This window comes from Balaenoptera ricei, chromosome 16 (genome assembly GCF_028023285.1).
Source record: "Balaenoptera ricei isolate mBalRic1 chromosome 16, mBalRic1.hap2, whole genome shotgun sequence".
In the NCBI taxonomy this organism is placed as follows: domain Eukaryota; kingdom Metazoa; phylum Chordata; class Mammalia; order Artiodactyla; family Balaenopteridae; genus Balaenoptera; species Balaenoptera ricei.
This window is the reverse complement of record NC_082654.1, coordinates 48,950,553-48,965,778: the sequence shown is the minus strand read 5'-3', so window position 1 is coordinate 48,965,778 and position 15,226 is coordinate 48,950,553. Positions and strand designations below refer to the sequence as shown.

Below are 15,226 nucleotides of genomic sequence, written 5' to 3'. Positions count from 1 at the left end.
CCATTAGATAAAGAATTTGTTGCCATGGCCCCTGTAACAGAATATATACCATTTTCTTGCCTGTAACTTGAAAATGAGCATTCTTAACATGGGCTCAAGAAATCTTAAGTTTGCATTAGTGATATTTGCACACATTTCCAATCCCATGACATTAAAGTTAATAGCAGTAGCACTTAGTGCAAACTTTAAGGGCTGCAATAAGGCCATTCTGCATAGCTGATGGATAATTAATTTAAGGTTGCCTTTCGGAGAAAACTGTTTCATCAGAGCCCTTGTGTCCAGCCTTAAAGAAATGGCATTATTATGTGCGAGTATAGTCAGTTATATGTATCAGCATTAGAATCAAGGTTGAAGAACATTATCAGGCATGTAGTTAATGAATTTTAAAAAATTTTATGCATAAATATATATATATTTATACTTAAGAAATTTTGTTGAATCTCAGTCATTTAAGAGATGAATAAGTCTACACAGGATTTTATTGACTTAAACTGTAACTTTTTAAATGTGGTAACTTAATCCAAAATACTTACTAGAATAGGACCTAGACATTTTTTCTAGCAAAGAATCTGAAACAGCAGTTCACTTTGAATCAGGAAACTGTATCAAGTCAATTTTTGGGATTCTTTTTTATAAAAGATAACATTGAACTGAGGATTTTAGCTTAATTTTCTTTTCTGAGCTCATTAAAAACACTTTAAATATTTACTACTATTCTCTTGTTCTTAAATAAACATACTGTTCTGTTGTCTTACTCTTTACCTAAAATTGCCTTATACCGTGTAAAATCCAGTGAGCTAGATTTAGTATTAGACTCTTTTTTTTTTTTTGAGAATTTCTGCTTTAAGTGACCAGCATGAAGATTGTTTTTGTATTTGCTGTAAAACCATTGATTGTCACAGATAATGTATAACGTGGCACTCTGTCCTATAATTGTGATCTTGGGAGCTCCCTACCAGAAATTACCACCAAGAAAAACTGTCATGTAAAGAATTGACATGCTTTCCTTTCTTAGATAAGAATTATATAGATCTACCTTATTGCCTTTTTTTTTTCTTTTTTTGGGCCCCAGGAAACTGAGTCAAATGTAATGCTTAATTATGATAACTACATTAGCCAGCAAGGTTAAACATGAGAATTTCTGCCTTTTAGTAACACCTTTCACCCACCCCCACGTGTTTTAACAACTTTATTTTATATGTCTTTTATTGAAAGCCAGCTCAAAGCTTTTTGGAAAGTGCGAGATAATGGAATATATTTAAATTGCCAAATAGACTAAGCCGTTAGACCCTGTAAAACTCGTTTTATGCATGAATCAGGCTTATCATATTCTGAGGAAAGTCTTCATTAACTCAGACAGTATCTTCTCTCATGCTTGCAGCTTTTGAAATCTGTTTTAAGATGTTTTTCTTAAGATTATGTACATAAGTTGTATCCTGAATATTTAACTAAAGCTTGCTATTCTCTATAAAGTCCACAGGGAAAAATTATTGTAATAGATTTTTGCCAAAAAATGAAAACCCTGGAAAAAATTTTTCTCTGAACTGATTTATGAATGTTAACTTTTCCTCTAAAATTTTATCCTTGAAAGTTGAACTATGCCATAAATATAAAAAGATTTGTATGTATTTTAATGTGAAATTTTAGGGAAACTTTAGTTCCACAGGATTTCTAACATTTGTTCCTAATCTAGCTCCTAAAATTCTATAATGAACTGACAGTCTCCTTATGAGTGTATGAGAAAGTACTGACTTTAAGTTCCCAAGTCCTCCTGCATGGGTAAAGGGTATATTTCTAACATCTATTCCTGCCCTTTTCTTCTTTTGCCATTAGAGAATCGGGGCCTTCAAACTTCAAAAACAAATGCAAGTTTCTAAAGCTTTCCTTTCAAATTGCTCATTCCCCTCTTGTATTAAACTGCAAGCACCTACTCTTTTTGTCTGATTTTCAAACCCAAAGATATAAAATGTCAGGGTATGTGGTTAGTTTTAATGAAACAGGTGGAGATCCTCAAATTACCCATTTCTATGTCTAGCAGATTCTTTTCAGTATTGACTGGAGCTCTCATTTAAAGTTGACAAGGGTCATGGGACTTCCCTGGTGGCCCAGTGGTTAAGACTCCGCATTTCCACCGCAGGGGGCACAGGTTTGATCCTGGTCGGGGAACTAAGATCCTGCGTGCTGCGTGGCCAACAAAAAAAAAGAAAAAAATTAAAGTTGGCAAGGGTCAGTAAGTCCACTAGGAGACTCTGTAGATAATAAATCTGTGGGAACTTTCATACTGTATTCAGCCAAAACCAACTTCTTAAACCAAAAGTGTTTTGGTTCTATGGGTTTAAAACACTTTAGGTGGAAAACATAAATATACTTCTTTTACTAAGTTTTTTTGATTGATTATTTGTTCGTTCTCTATGCACTTGTTCCTTTTGGGATAGTAGAGTAAATGCAGCATGGTGTTGCCAAGGAGAAAAATGACTTTCAGTTCAGAGTAAACATAGCACCTCTCAAAACGAATTTATGAACTCCAACTTGAAAATTTCTGAAGAGCTTTAGATTAACTTTTTAACTGTAATTATTCATAGAAACATTGTTTCTGTTAAGTATTTTAATATACTAGATTATTTCTGCTCATGCTTTTTTCTTTTATTTGACTTAAAGAGAGAGTATAATGCACAGTTGAACCTCAAAATAGTATAAAGAGTTTATTTTTTAAATTTTGCTACCTCATGTACATTTTCAGCCTTACTTATAAGATTTGTGTTTGGTTCTTTTTCATATTTTATAAATAAATTTTCAAGGGCAAAATGTATAGGTTTTTCAAATTATGTGATTTCTGTGCATAGCTCTCACTTTAAATTAGATACGTAGTTAAAACGCCACACTTCACATTTGCTTTTGTGAATCAAAGCCTTTTGACAAATATTTTGTGTTTTAAATTATTCCATTAGCTAAAATTAAAATCACTTTTTTCTTTTGGTGATGTTTTGCAGTTTTTATATAATGCAGTCATATTATGCTTCTTTGATTTTAACGACCTTTTGCTTTGCTTTTCCTTTTGTGCTGCAAACATATAGTGGATTTATGGTCTGTGGGGTGCATTATGGGAGAAATGGTTTGCCACAAAATCCTCTTTCCAGGAAGGGACTGTATCCTTGTGCTGCTGCAGCAGTTTAATTAGTTAGGTGATGAACTTCCTTATGTTCTCTAATGAAAATGAATATAGTGAACATTCATACAAGTGGGTTTTTTTAAACAGACGTAAAGTTTGTGGCTGTTATAGTTCAAAAATTGTTGAGATATGAAGCTGAAATGTTTGTAGGCTGCATCTGGCAGTAGGAAATACAGTCTCTGCTGGTAGTTAGAGCACATTCACTGTCACTCATTTTTATTTTATACTGCTTTCTATAATTTTGAAGTATACATGGTGTGTGTGATTTTTTTTTAATGTTTATATTTTTTTTTTTTATTTTAACCGAAATCTTTATGTTAATGTCATTGCATTTTGTTTTCAGTTGACATTTGGTCAGTTGGGTGCATCATGGGAGAAATGATCAAAGGTGGTGTTTTGTTCCCAGGTACTGATCGTATCCTTATCTTTGGCCTAAAATGTAGTTTCTAAAGGTCAAAATGTATGACAGCACTTCAGCTTGGTCAGGTATAATGTATTTTGTCTCTCCCTAATAAGAAAGTATTGTTAAATTACTTTTTCAAAATACCACCTGCTATTTGACATAGACTTTCCTTTCCCTAATTTATTGGTTGTTTCATATGTTAATTCTGAAAACTGCTCAGGTTAATTATCCACAGTTATTTGCTGGCTTTGAGTTGATTTATTTAACCTAAATCAAAAGTCATGGCTTGCATTAAATTTTCTAATAATTATACACTTGAGTAAGTCTAGAAGTACTTAGGACATAATATGAATTTTGGAATTGTCTGTTGCTTCTGGTCATCCTTTTGTTTTGTCCTCCCCACTTCCTTTTTTGTTTATGTGCTGTGTGTTCTATGTCTTTTGGTTATTGTCTCATTACTCAACATAACATACTGATCTTCTCATCTGAGAATTTCAGCAGTAATAGTTTTACATGGTGATGAGTAGATTTGGGTCATGATTTTTGTTCATCTGACTGACTACTAATATTTATGGTAACAGTGATCTGTTATGTGTCTATCAGCTAGTGAAACTTAAAATTGTTTTAGGAAGAGGAATGGGAAAAACCATATTCACTGGGTTACAATAGGAAAGTTTTAGGTCTTAGTCCATGGGGAGGAGTTTGAGGTGTAAACGCTAAAGATTGGAAGGAAAGAGACCAGAGAATTCTAACCTTACACCTTAACCAAAATACTGAGTCATTTTCTTAAATTTCAGAGCTTTAAAAAAAATTTTATTAACATAAGCTGAACAAAGAATGGCAAAAGGAAATGCCATCATTTTTATTGCTACTGGTTTTCTGTTAGTGTAGACAACTCAAAAAATGCAGGACATGTAATAAGAAATATTTCTTATCTTCTCAGAAATGCATTCACATTTTCTGATAAGCTGGAAGGAAAGGCAAATTTTGTATTCTAAAATTGTGTACAGTTTACATTTAGAGTCCTAATGGGTAGTAATTGTCATTTTTCTTTGAGCCACTTATCATTTGTATTTAGAATTTGTGTATTTAGAATTTAAGCTTCCATTTTTATGATAAAATTAGTATTAGTAGACACACACATGCACATAATAAATAAGGTTAACAAAGCTTGTTTACTGATCCTTTTTGTCCACCTACAATCATTGCCTTTTGCAAGGTGGCTGTAAGATTTATAACTGCCACATTCTTTCTTAGGATTTTTTAATTGCCATTTTCTTATTTTAATATGGATATGACTAATATGTTGAACATTAGATACACAGTATTTTTTCTTAGCTACTTGATATTAGATATTGATCAGTGGAATAAAGTTATTGAACAGCTTGGAACACCGTGTCCTGAATTCATGAAGAAACTACAACCAACAGTAAGGACTTATGTTGAAAACAGACCTAAATATGCTGGATATAGCTTTGAGAAACTCTTCCCTGATGTACTTTTCCCAGCTGACTCGGAACACAACAAACTTAAAGGTACTTTTTATAAACATATATCTTTAATTCCATTGTGGGTAGGTGGGTGGTTGTGGAGGGGGTTTATGAGGGTGTATTCATATTCTCATGGGACATATCATTGTCTCTGGGTAATGGAACAATGTGAGGTTTTAGTTCTTTTTAGTTATTTTTTTGTAATTTTATATTTTTTAATCATATGTATGACCTAATTTTATAGTAAATCTATTCTGTCTAAAACATTTTTTAATAAATGATAATTTCAAGTTTCTGAAATTTATTGATAATTTTAAAGCTTTTATGAGATACATGTACATTAACGTCTCATTATTTTTGCAGCCAGTCAGGCAAGGGATTTGTTATCCAAAATGCTGGTAATTGATGCATCTAAAAGGATTTCTGTAGATGAAGCTCTCCAGCACCCGTATATCAACGTCTGGTATGATCCTTCTGAAGCAGAAGCTGTAAGTTCTTTTCTTTAATGTTTGAAGACCATATTATACTCTTAGAGTTAGAATTAAAGTTAGGTTTGGAGGATATTTTTTAATTTTAACTAAAAATATAATAAATGATGATGGTGTTTTTCTGTTTTTGCATGAAAAGTTTCTTAAGAGAATGAACATATCCAAGTACCTCCTATACAAAATAAAGTTCCCTCCCACTGTTTCTTGCCTTTTTGCCATGGTACCTTGTATGCTGAGCTAGAATGTTGAGCACTTTGGGAAAACATCTTAACTTAGTTGTAAACAAATTATTGTATCCAAAGCATAGCACAATTCTATGATATAAATAAAATGTGACAATTTCAAAAACAGGAAGAAAAGAAAAAGATGGTTAAACATCTTTTCTCCTGTCACTGTTCTCTCTACAGGAGATCAGTGTTGATCATTGATCAATCTTGGCCTAATGATGTATTTTTCCAAGCCTTCTGTCCGGCTAATATTTCAAATAATTGTAAAGAATTTATATACTCCCAATAAACTGACTCAATTATTGTTGCCTTGTTTTTCAGCCACCACCAAAGATACCTGACAAGCAGTTAGATGAAAGGGAACACACAATAGAAGAGTGGAAAGGTAACATTCACCAGATTCTTTAAGATGAAGCTGAAAGAGCTCTGGCTTTCTATGTTGATTTATTCATCGTTTTAGGGAAGTGAAAGATATTTTCTATTATTCGTAACTGATATTTGATAATATGATTTTAATATTTTTACAAAAGTAGAGAGTATGTCTCCTTCCCTCACTGACTTAATCCTAATGTCTTTGTTCCCCACCCCAGACAAAGACACATTTGTGCTTTCTGGAACTTTTATGTTCTTCCATAGTCTACAAAAATACAAACTTGTGTGTTTGATGTCTCCCCCTTCTCCTCTCCCACCCTGTTTTAATCACATATGGTTGTATACAGTGCACACTTGCTTTGTTGATATAATCATATATTTTAGAGATTTTTCTCTCTTGCTCCATATACCTGGCTCATTTGGTTTAATAGCTGGTTAGTGATCTGCTGTTCGGCTGTGTCACAGGGTTCTGTATCTAACAACCATTTGAAGAGCATTTATGTTGTGTCTAGTCTTGTTACAAACAACTCTGCAGTGTTCTTGTGCACATCTGAGAACATGCCTGTAAGAAAAATCCTACAAGGAGATTAACTGGGCCAAAGGATATTTTTCAGTTATTTCCAATTACTCTCCAAAGAAATTGTAGCAGTTTACACTTCCATCAGCATTTTATGGGAATGTCTCTTTTACCCCCACCCTCACCAATGGAGTGAGTTAATTTTTAATCTTTGCATATCTAATAGTTTTATTTTATTTTTTTACTTTGGTTGAACATTAATAATGCTTTGAAAGTCATGGCAATGTTAAAATATTTCTTTCTTTAAAAGATTCCCTGGGACATTTCAGCCAGGTAATTTTTAGATCCTGCTTGCCTCCATTTATATTGTTGTCATTTGATATTTTGACCACTTTTGTAACTACATGACTTTGGACAAGTCACTTAAAATCAGGTAGACAGAAGACATGTTATTAAGAGCTAAGAACCTAAATACTTGGAAGGCAAAAATATAAACCGGAGCACGTAATCCATCTACAGATTTATTTGGGAGGAATGAATTTGATTCTTTCTTCTTAGGAATAACCAGAGATTAGTTTTCGCTAAGTCGACTTTGGGAAACATATAGTTAGACTCTGTAGAGCCCACCAGAATGATAGAATTGGGTAGAACCTAGTGCATCTATATATGTAATATACAGGAGTATAGAAACTATAGATCAGAGTATGTATTAAAGTATCTAACCTGATATTTTTATATATCATTACATTTACAATAAACATTTATGGTATTTCATGGAATCTTAATAGGCCACCAATTGTAAAACACACTATTATGTACCACTAAGAAAGAGAAAACAATGCCAGTTGTACTGCACTATTGATTATAGATGCAACCCAGTTTCAAAGATATTAAACTGTGAAAAAAGTACATCTTAAAATCAGTGAAACATCGTATTTTCACTTGTATATGGTTATATCTGGGATTTTTGATTACTGTAAACATGTTTATCTTTATTCTGTATCTTTTTCTCCTAGCCCCAAATGCAGTTTAGTAATTACCTACAAAGTCCCTTTTTCAAGATCTGCTTAAGAATTTTAGCATCATAACAGAAAAATTCATTGCCGAAGCCATTAACTACAGATTGCTTTGTCTAGTTAGTACTCCTAATTAGCTTTGGTTCTTCTGCCTCAGTCCCATTTCACAAAGGGGTATTTTCTCTCTCTTTTTAATCCTCCTATCCGGAATGCTTATCATTCCTTTTTGTTTCTTTAAAGAAAAGCATCTCCCATTCTTTCCTCTATCAAGACTTCCTGTTTTTCTTCCCAAGCCCAAGTAGGTTACCATCGCAAGCAAACTTAGGTGTCTCCAGCTCTTGTTCATCCCAACATATCCACTTGTTTTACCTTATTATCAACATAAATGTTGCCATACCCTGTGATCAGAAATCATTTATTGAAAGTTTAATGTAAAGAATTACAGACTCCTTGAAATTCTGTGCAACATTTTTTGTTTATATATTTTTCTCAGAAGAGGGTTCATTGCTTTTATGCAATTTTCAAAGGATTTTATGACCCAGAGAAGATGATGAATAATGGCAATGTTAGCATCCACCAAAAGGTTCTTCTTAAGTCGGCATTCAGACTCATAAGGCACATCACCCTTGACATCAGGATCATGTAGAAGACATATAGGGCAGGAGGCACACTGCAGGGCAGGATCTGGTGTTACTCTTCAGTTGGAGTAGTCCTCCCAGCAGTCCACCCACTGTCCAGAAGCCTAGTTAAGGAACAAGATTCTAATGAAGAAATCTTCTTGACAGTCATAGCATGCCATGCTTCAACTCAGAAGGAGTTAAAGTATAGTTACCTGATTCTTTTCCTTTAATAAAAATATATTTATATTCTATTCTGATTAAAGAAGGTTCCACATACTCTTGCATATAAATCTTTTAACAGATATCAGGGTAAGTACCTACAGTGTACCAGGTACTATGCCAGGGCTCAGGAAATAGAAGTTAAAGACAAATTTGATTCAAGCCCTCACTGAGAGAATTAAATTAGCATTTGCTGTACAGAATGATATGGTATAGTACAAAGTGCTGGTGGAGTAAAAAAGATAAAGCTTCTAACCCCAGCTCTATATTAATCCAACTTTTGGAATATTACAGCAGAGACTTTGCTTCTTTCAATATAATTCATGGTTGAGGATCAAGAAATTGTTATTAACACCTTTGAATCTTAGGCTGACACTTCTGGACCCTCTGCCATTGCAGGAACACCATTCGAAGTACTTAATGTGTGTAAAAATTTTTTACTTAAAACATACATATCTTGGGAGATTGCCTCTCAGACTTTGAAAAGTTTTTGTTCACCTCTTTTTCAGAATTGATATACAAAGAAGTTATGGACTTGGAGGAGAGAACCAAGAATGGAGTTATACGGGGGCAACCCTCTCCTTTAGGTTGGTTACAATATAAGCTTAGTTAAGATTACAGTTTACTTCTTGTGTTGTAATCTTCAGTGGCCTGAAACCTTCAGTTTTTTCCATATTTAGTACCATTAGTATTCAAAGTTTATTAAGTATAAGGAATACAATTTCTGTGGTAAATTTGAAAGCACTGGTACACTGTTCTATCAGTACATTGTACTAGTATATCAGTAACTGACTTCATGAAATGCATATCTTTTTCTTTGCTACTGACATCCCATTGAAGAACAGAAATTTAAAACATTTTGTTGTTGTTGCTGGCATTGTTATCCTTAAAGAAGAAATTTCTCACAATTCAATATATTTACCTTTCTGTGATTTAACAATCCTTACTTTGGATAAATAAACTAAAACTTCATGGCAAAATTCTGTACGGGATACCAATTTTGTACATGATACCTCCTTCTCATTTTGAATTTTTGATTTGTTTAAGGCAGTAACATTAAAACTGCTGTCAGAAGGTATTCTAGCTCTTAAGAACATTGGTTTGCAGGATTTAAACATTTTCTTTTATCATAAGCTCATCTTATATTAAATTTTAGTACTTGTAAAAGCATAAAGAATTTAAAGGAAAAGTTAAATGACAGGTAACATGTACATATTAAGTACATACTACATGACAGACACTGATAGTTTTTGTACTTTGTTTCATTCAGCACCCCCAGAACCCTGAGGAAGGGGTTGTTGTGCACATTTTACAGATGAGGAAACAAGTTTAGAAAAATTAAAATGATACAAGACTATAAATCTTTTGTGTAGAAAAGCAATACTTGAAGCCATGTTTATCAGTAACTTCAGAGGCATGGTTTTTCCAGCATCCCATATGGCTGGCAACAGAGAATAGGGCAGTTTTGGGGAAGAGATTAAATTTGAGCTGAACCTTGAAGGCTGAGTAATGTTTCAACAGGTAGGTCTTGAATTTGCGTGAAACTATGCCATTTTAATCCTTCTAAAATTCTATACATTCTAAGAAAAAAATTGGATATCGTATTTAGCATCAATGAAGTAAGATTTATAGGTATATAGTTTTAGGTGCCCATTTTGTTGTACTATGAACATATATTTGTTTAAATAATTTTTGTAGCTTCCTGTGACATTTTTGGTTATATTTTGAGTTCTTTTAATTCTTTGTTTTTTAAACCTTGATCAAGAATGCAGTCTTCCAAATTTTAATATAGATCCTCTTGAAAACATAACTTGGTTTCAACAGCTTTTTACCTACAATTAGCTGTAACAAAAGCTATCTTATAAATGCTTTAATAACTAAGTTAGTTAATTAGCTTTATATTGATATACAGTAGTCATATAAGTGAATTGTTCATGATGGAGGCTTGAATGGAATTTGAAAAGTCCATTATTAGGGAGAGTTTTATACTTTAGCATACTGTCCTAGTGAATGGCACATCCTAAGTGTCAAATGTTTGAGTAAACTTAATAATCTCATGAGATAGATAGAGCAGTTGTATTTGTTCTTAATTTATAAGTGAAAAATTTGAATCCTAGACAACACTTGACTATGGTTACAAAACAAGTCAGTGGAAAGGACAGGACTGCAAGTTTCTAGACATTTTCTGGATTCTCAGTTATAGCTGGCAAAGAAGAGTGCTAGTAAATTAATCTGTTATAAAAATATTCAGTTCTTGATTATATGCAAAAACAGAAGATACAGTATTTGATGACTCAAAATATCAGATAATCACAATACCATTTCGACTTGATTTTAAAAAGTAAATATTTTTCCTTCTGGATTGCCTCTTATCTTTGTTTTGGTTTGGCTAATACTAAAATGAGTTTGCATGCCTTTGAGTGTGTAGAGTCACTGAGAGGGAAATGACCCAGACACCTGAAATTAAAGATTTTTCCATATTATTGCTGTTCAGATATTGAGAATTTACTATTGACTTGGCCCAAAAGTTTGTTTGGGTTTTTCTGTACCATTCGGGAAAACCCAAATGAACTTTTTGGCCAACCCAATATATTACTTTAAAGGTCAGAAGTAAACAAGTTTTTTTTTCCTTAGGTATTTGATTTTCAGATTAAAAAGTTAACTGTTTAATTATGATGCATTTAAAACTAATACAACATTGTAAAGCAATTATACTCCAATAAAGATGTTTAAATAAAAGTAAAATCAATTCAAGTGAAAAAAAAATTATTAGATTAAAAAATTTGGATGAAATAAAATTTGGATAAAGAAGTAGAGGCATGAAAAAGTATATAGAACGCTTTTATGATCTGAATGTTTCAGTACAGGTCTTTGAAGCTAGCCATAGTATTGTATACTCTTTAGTCAGAAAAGGTGCATTCTATAGTGTACCAATTGAACTTTTAAAAGTTTAGTATCTTCATTTTACTCTGGCTGGGAGCCTAATGGGTTCTTGGGTCTAGAAGGTTATCATATTTCTCCTTTTCCTCTCTTCTATTAGGCCTGAAGTACCCAGTCTGCTTTTCTTTCCCAGTGCACCTCCCATCACCTGCTCTATCCCTTGTGGTTCCATTCCTTTCTGTTTCCCAGTCCCTGCCCCACTGCCCTAAAGATTTGCCTATTCCCATTCCCTAGCTATTTCATTGTTAGATTTGAAGACAAGCTCTCAGAGGACCTTTCATATTTAAGTGTTTTTATTGCTTGTCATTGGACACAAAGGAGGGATAATTTCAAACAATGAGGTGCTGGGTTCTGGAACAGTGGTTTTCAACCTGCTTAGTTTTAACATCATTGGGTCCCTGAAACTCACCCCTATTCTTATTGCTCAGTTTGAAAACCATTGGTTTTTATTCCATGAATGTGTTCTTAGGAACTTTTGTATAACTTGCGTTATTTAATATACTCAAATTTGGAATGACTCTTATTTAGTGATCATGTAGTTCAAAAGCACTTACCTCGTGCATGAATCACCTTTAACTTTTCCCCACCCCACAGTGTCATTCCCTTCCCTTCCTGACCCAACCCCCTTGAGAGGGTTTTTCTATAGGTTAAGTATTCCTGTTGCTTTTTAAAATCCAGGAAATGCTTGTTAGGCTATACTTTTGGTAAAGGAAACAGTCTCCCCCTACTTTCATGTTTAATAAGTCTATATTTGCATTTACCAAGTACTTATTAGAACTGAAATAACAAGACCTGAGTTTACCTAACTGGTGCACTTGTGTCGCTCGGCAAGTCATGTAACCAAATGGGGCAGTTGAACTAAGGATCCTTTGAATTAAAATGATTTTAATCTTCGTCTTGGCTTTTGCTTTAAAACAAGATGTACCAGAAGGATTGTTTGGACTTTACAGTGAGAAGATATCATAGAGCATTTTTTATTAGGGTAGTTTTTTTTTAAATTTATTTTATTGAAGTATAGTTGATTTACAATATTACATTAGTTTCTGGTATACAGCAAAGTGATTCAGTTATACATATATACAATAGTTTGCATCTGCTAATCCCAAACTCCCAATCCATCCCTCCCCCACCACCCCCTCCTGCTTGGCAACCACACGTCTGTTCTCTATGTAAGTCTGTTTCTGTTTCATAGATAAGTTCATTTGTGTCATATTTTAGATTCCACATATAAGTGATATCATATGTTATTTGTCTTTCTCTTTCAGACTTACTTCACTTAGTATGGTAATCTCTAGGTCCATCCATGTTGCTGCAAATGGCATTATTTTGTTATTTTTTATGGCTGAGTATTCCATTGTATATATATACCACATCTTCTTTATCCATTCATCTGTCGTTGGACATATAGGTTGCTTCCATGTCTTGGCTGTTTAAATAGCGCTTCAGTGAACATTGGGGTATATGTATCTTTTCAAAGTATAGTTTTTGTCTGGATATATGCCCAAGAGTGGGATTGCTGGATCATACGGCAATTCTCTTTTTAGTTTTTTGAGGAACCTCCATACTGTTTTCCACAGTGGCTGCACCAATTTACATTTATTAGGGCAGTAGTTTTTAACTGTTTGAGTCATACATTCCTTTGAGATCGTCTCTCCAACAAAATGCAATGCAGACAGTTTTGCATGTATTATTAAGTGTTATTCACACACAGTCTGAAGCCAATTCATGAGTCTTGCCATAGGACCATTTCTAAATATGGCTTGGACTTAACAATTCTTGTCCTGAACTGAAAATGAAAAACAAATTAGTAGAAAGGACAGGACTCCAGGTTTCCAGACATTTTCAGAATTCTTACCTCGTAGCTAGCAGTGAAAAGTGTTTGTAAGTGAGTGTTGTGTTGAATATCACTTGTGATTATTTTTAGTGAGCCTTTTAAAACCAAAAGAAAAATTATTGACCACTGGAGGTAGTCAGTACAGTACAAGTAGCTCGGTCTGCAACTCTGTCTGCAACTGATTTGCTGTTTTGTTTCTCATAGCACAGGTGCAGCAGTGATCAATGGCTCTCAGCATCCATCGTCATCATCGTCTGTCAATGATGTGTCTTCAATGTCAACAGATCCGACTTTGGCCTCGGATACAGACAGCAGTCTAGAAGCATCAGCTGGACCTCTGGGCTGCTGTAGATGACTACTTGGGCCTTGTGGGGGTGGGAGGGATATGGGGAGTTGTTTAGTCATTGATAGAACTACTTTGAAAACAATTCAGTGGTCTTATTTTTGAGTGATTTTTCAAAAACGTAGAATTCATTTTGTAGTAAAGTAGTTTTTTTTTAAATTTCAAGTGATGTAATTTAAAACTTAAGTTGTGTTTTAAAACAGCAACAAAACTGTATTTTTGCTGTAATTAACTGTATAATGTAAACCTAATTATTTTATCATGGTTTAAAATTTTTGCATATTTGCTTTATCTTATGCTGCTGATTTTTTTTTTTTTTTACTGAATTTGTAAGATTTTGTTTATCAAAGCAACTATTATGTGGTGACTTGCCTATATCATGAATTATTTAAGATTTTTATAGTTTTTTTTAATTAGATTTTATTTCAAATGTTTTGTTCATGATGCTATCCTTTAGGGTTATGTGCTTATCAATGAAATAACCCCAGAGGAGTGAGGGAAAATAACCTATAGCCAGTTATATTCAGGAATAACTACTGTAAATGATGAACGTGTTAAAAAAAACCTCCAATATTTGCTACTTGCCAATTCTAATTTAGTTACAACAATTGGTAAGTAATCCTACATGAATTTTGGCGAAATCCCCATCATCTAAATGGTAGAATAACTCAGAGCATGTCTTTGAAGATGTTGGGCATCTACCACCACCCTCCTATCCCCCATCCCACCCACCAAAAGTAAAGTAAGAGAATATGGTGTTTTCTGCAAATTTGTGGCATGCTCAAAGCTTATGATCACGTAAAGTCAAGAGGATACTTCATGAATAATACATTTCAATGCAAATAAACAGATGGTTCACCTTTACTAGCTATGAGCCTGTTTTTGTATACACAGAGTTAATCTACTCAGGCTGTAGGTCCCAGCAATGATCTAGAGTCTGGTCTTTCTCTTTCCTGCAGCCTCGGGCCCTTGGACCTATTTGGTTTCTTGTTAGAGTGTCAGTCAGTTGAGCACCAGTTCTCAGGGTGTTTCTGGCCATTTGATTCTACCTGTGGCATAATCATATTTATACTAGCTGTTGGGAGGTTCCAAAGCCTACTTAGATTTCTGTAGGTGATGTATAAAATGAGCAATATACCGTTCATCTGAAAATAGTAGCACACAGCCATATATAGGATATCATTTTCTAAGGACTGTTTCTTCACATTGAGCAGAGCAGGCATAATTGGTGGTTATTTAGTCTGAGTCTTTCATTTTTTTATACCTGATTTTCAATAAAACACACAATGTGGATGTTGAACAGTGTAAGAATGGTGCTGCTCCTGACAGTTGTATGTTAACTGTTTACATTTTATATCTGCAGAATTATTTCTCTATAACTGAATTTTTCTTAAGTAAAATGTCATTGAAGTCTCATTATCTCTGAAATATGTTGTCTGTAATGCCCCAGGCACTTTTTGTTATTTTTGGAACAAGAGGGATTTCATGTAATGAACTGGAAATGCATACTTAAGTAAGTGAAAGGTTCTAGGCAGAAAGCCCAATGGAATTAATGACCAGCAGGAGCAAGAACTGGTGCGGCTCAGCG

General features: G+C 33.8%; 1 protein-coding gene across 4 annotated transcripts in view; it reads left to right on the top strand.

Annotated features, from left to right (window-relative positions):
• Window positions 1-13,713, top strand: part of MAPK8 (mitogen-activated protein kinase 8) — a 106,226-nt gene extending 92,513 nt beyond the window's left edge. The window contains exons 7-12 of one of the 4 annotated variants that reach the window (XM_059900634.1): window positions 3,075-3,146; window positions 4,925-5,107; window positions 5,426-5,550; window positions 6,099-6,162; window positions 9,031-9,108; window positions 13,505-13,713. In XM_059900634.1, the coding sequence (XP_059756617.1) occupies window positions 3,075-3,146; window positions 4,925-5,107; window positions 5,426-5,550; window positions 6,099-6,162; window positions 9,031-9,108; window positions 13,505-13,650 (668 nt within the window). In that variant the 3' untranslated portion in view covers window positions 13,651-13,713. Of the gene's footprint in view, window positions 1-3,074; window positions 3,147-3,512; window positions 3,585-4,924; window positions 5,108-5,425; window positions 5,551-6,098; window positions 6,163-9,030; window positions 9,109-13,499 lie in introns of all 4 variants that reach the window. The other 3 variants (XM_059900633.1, XM_059900636.1, XM_059900635.1) reach the window with 3 other exon arrangements.
• The last annotated feature ends 1,513 nt before the right edge of the window (window positions 13,714-15,226 follow it).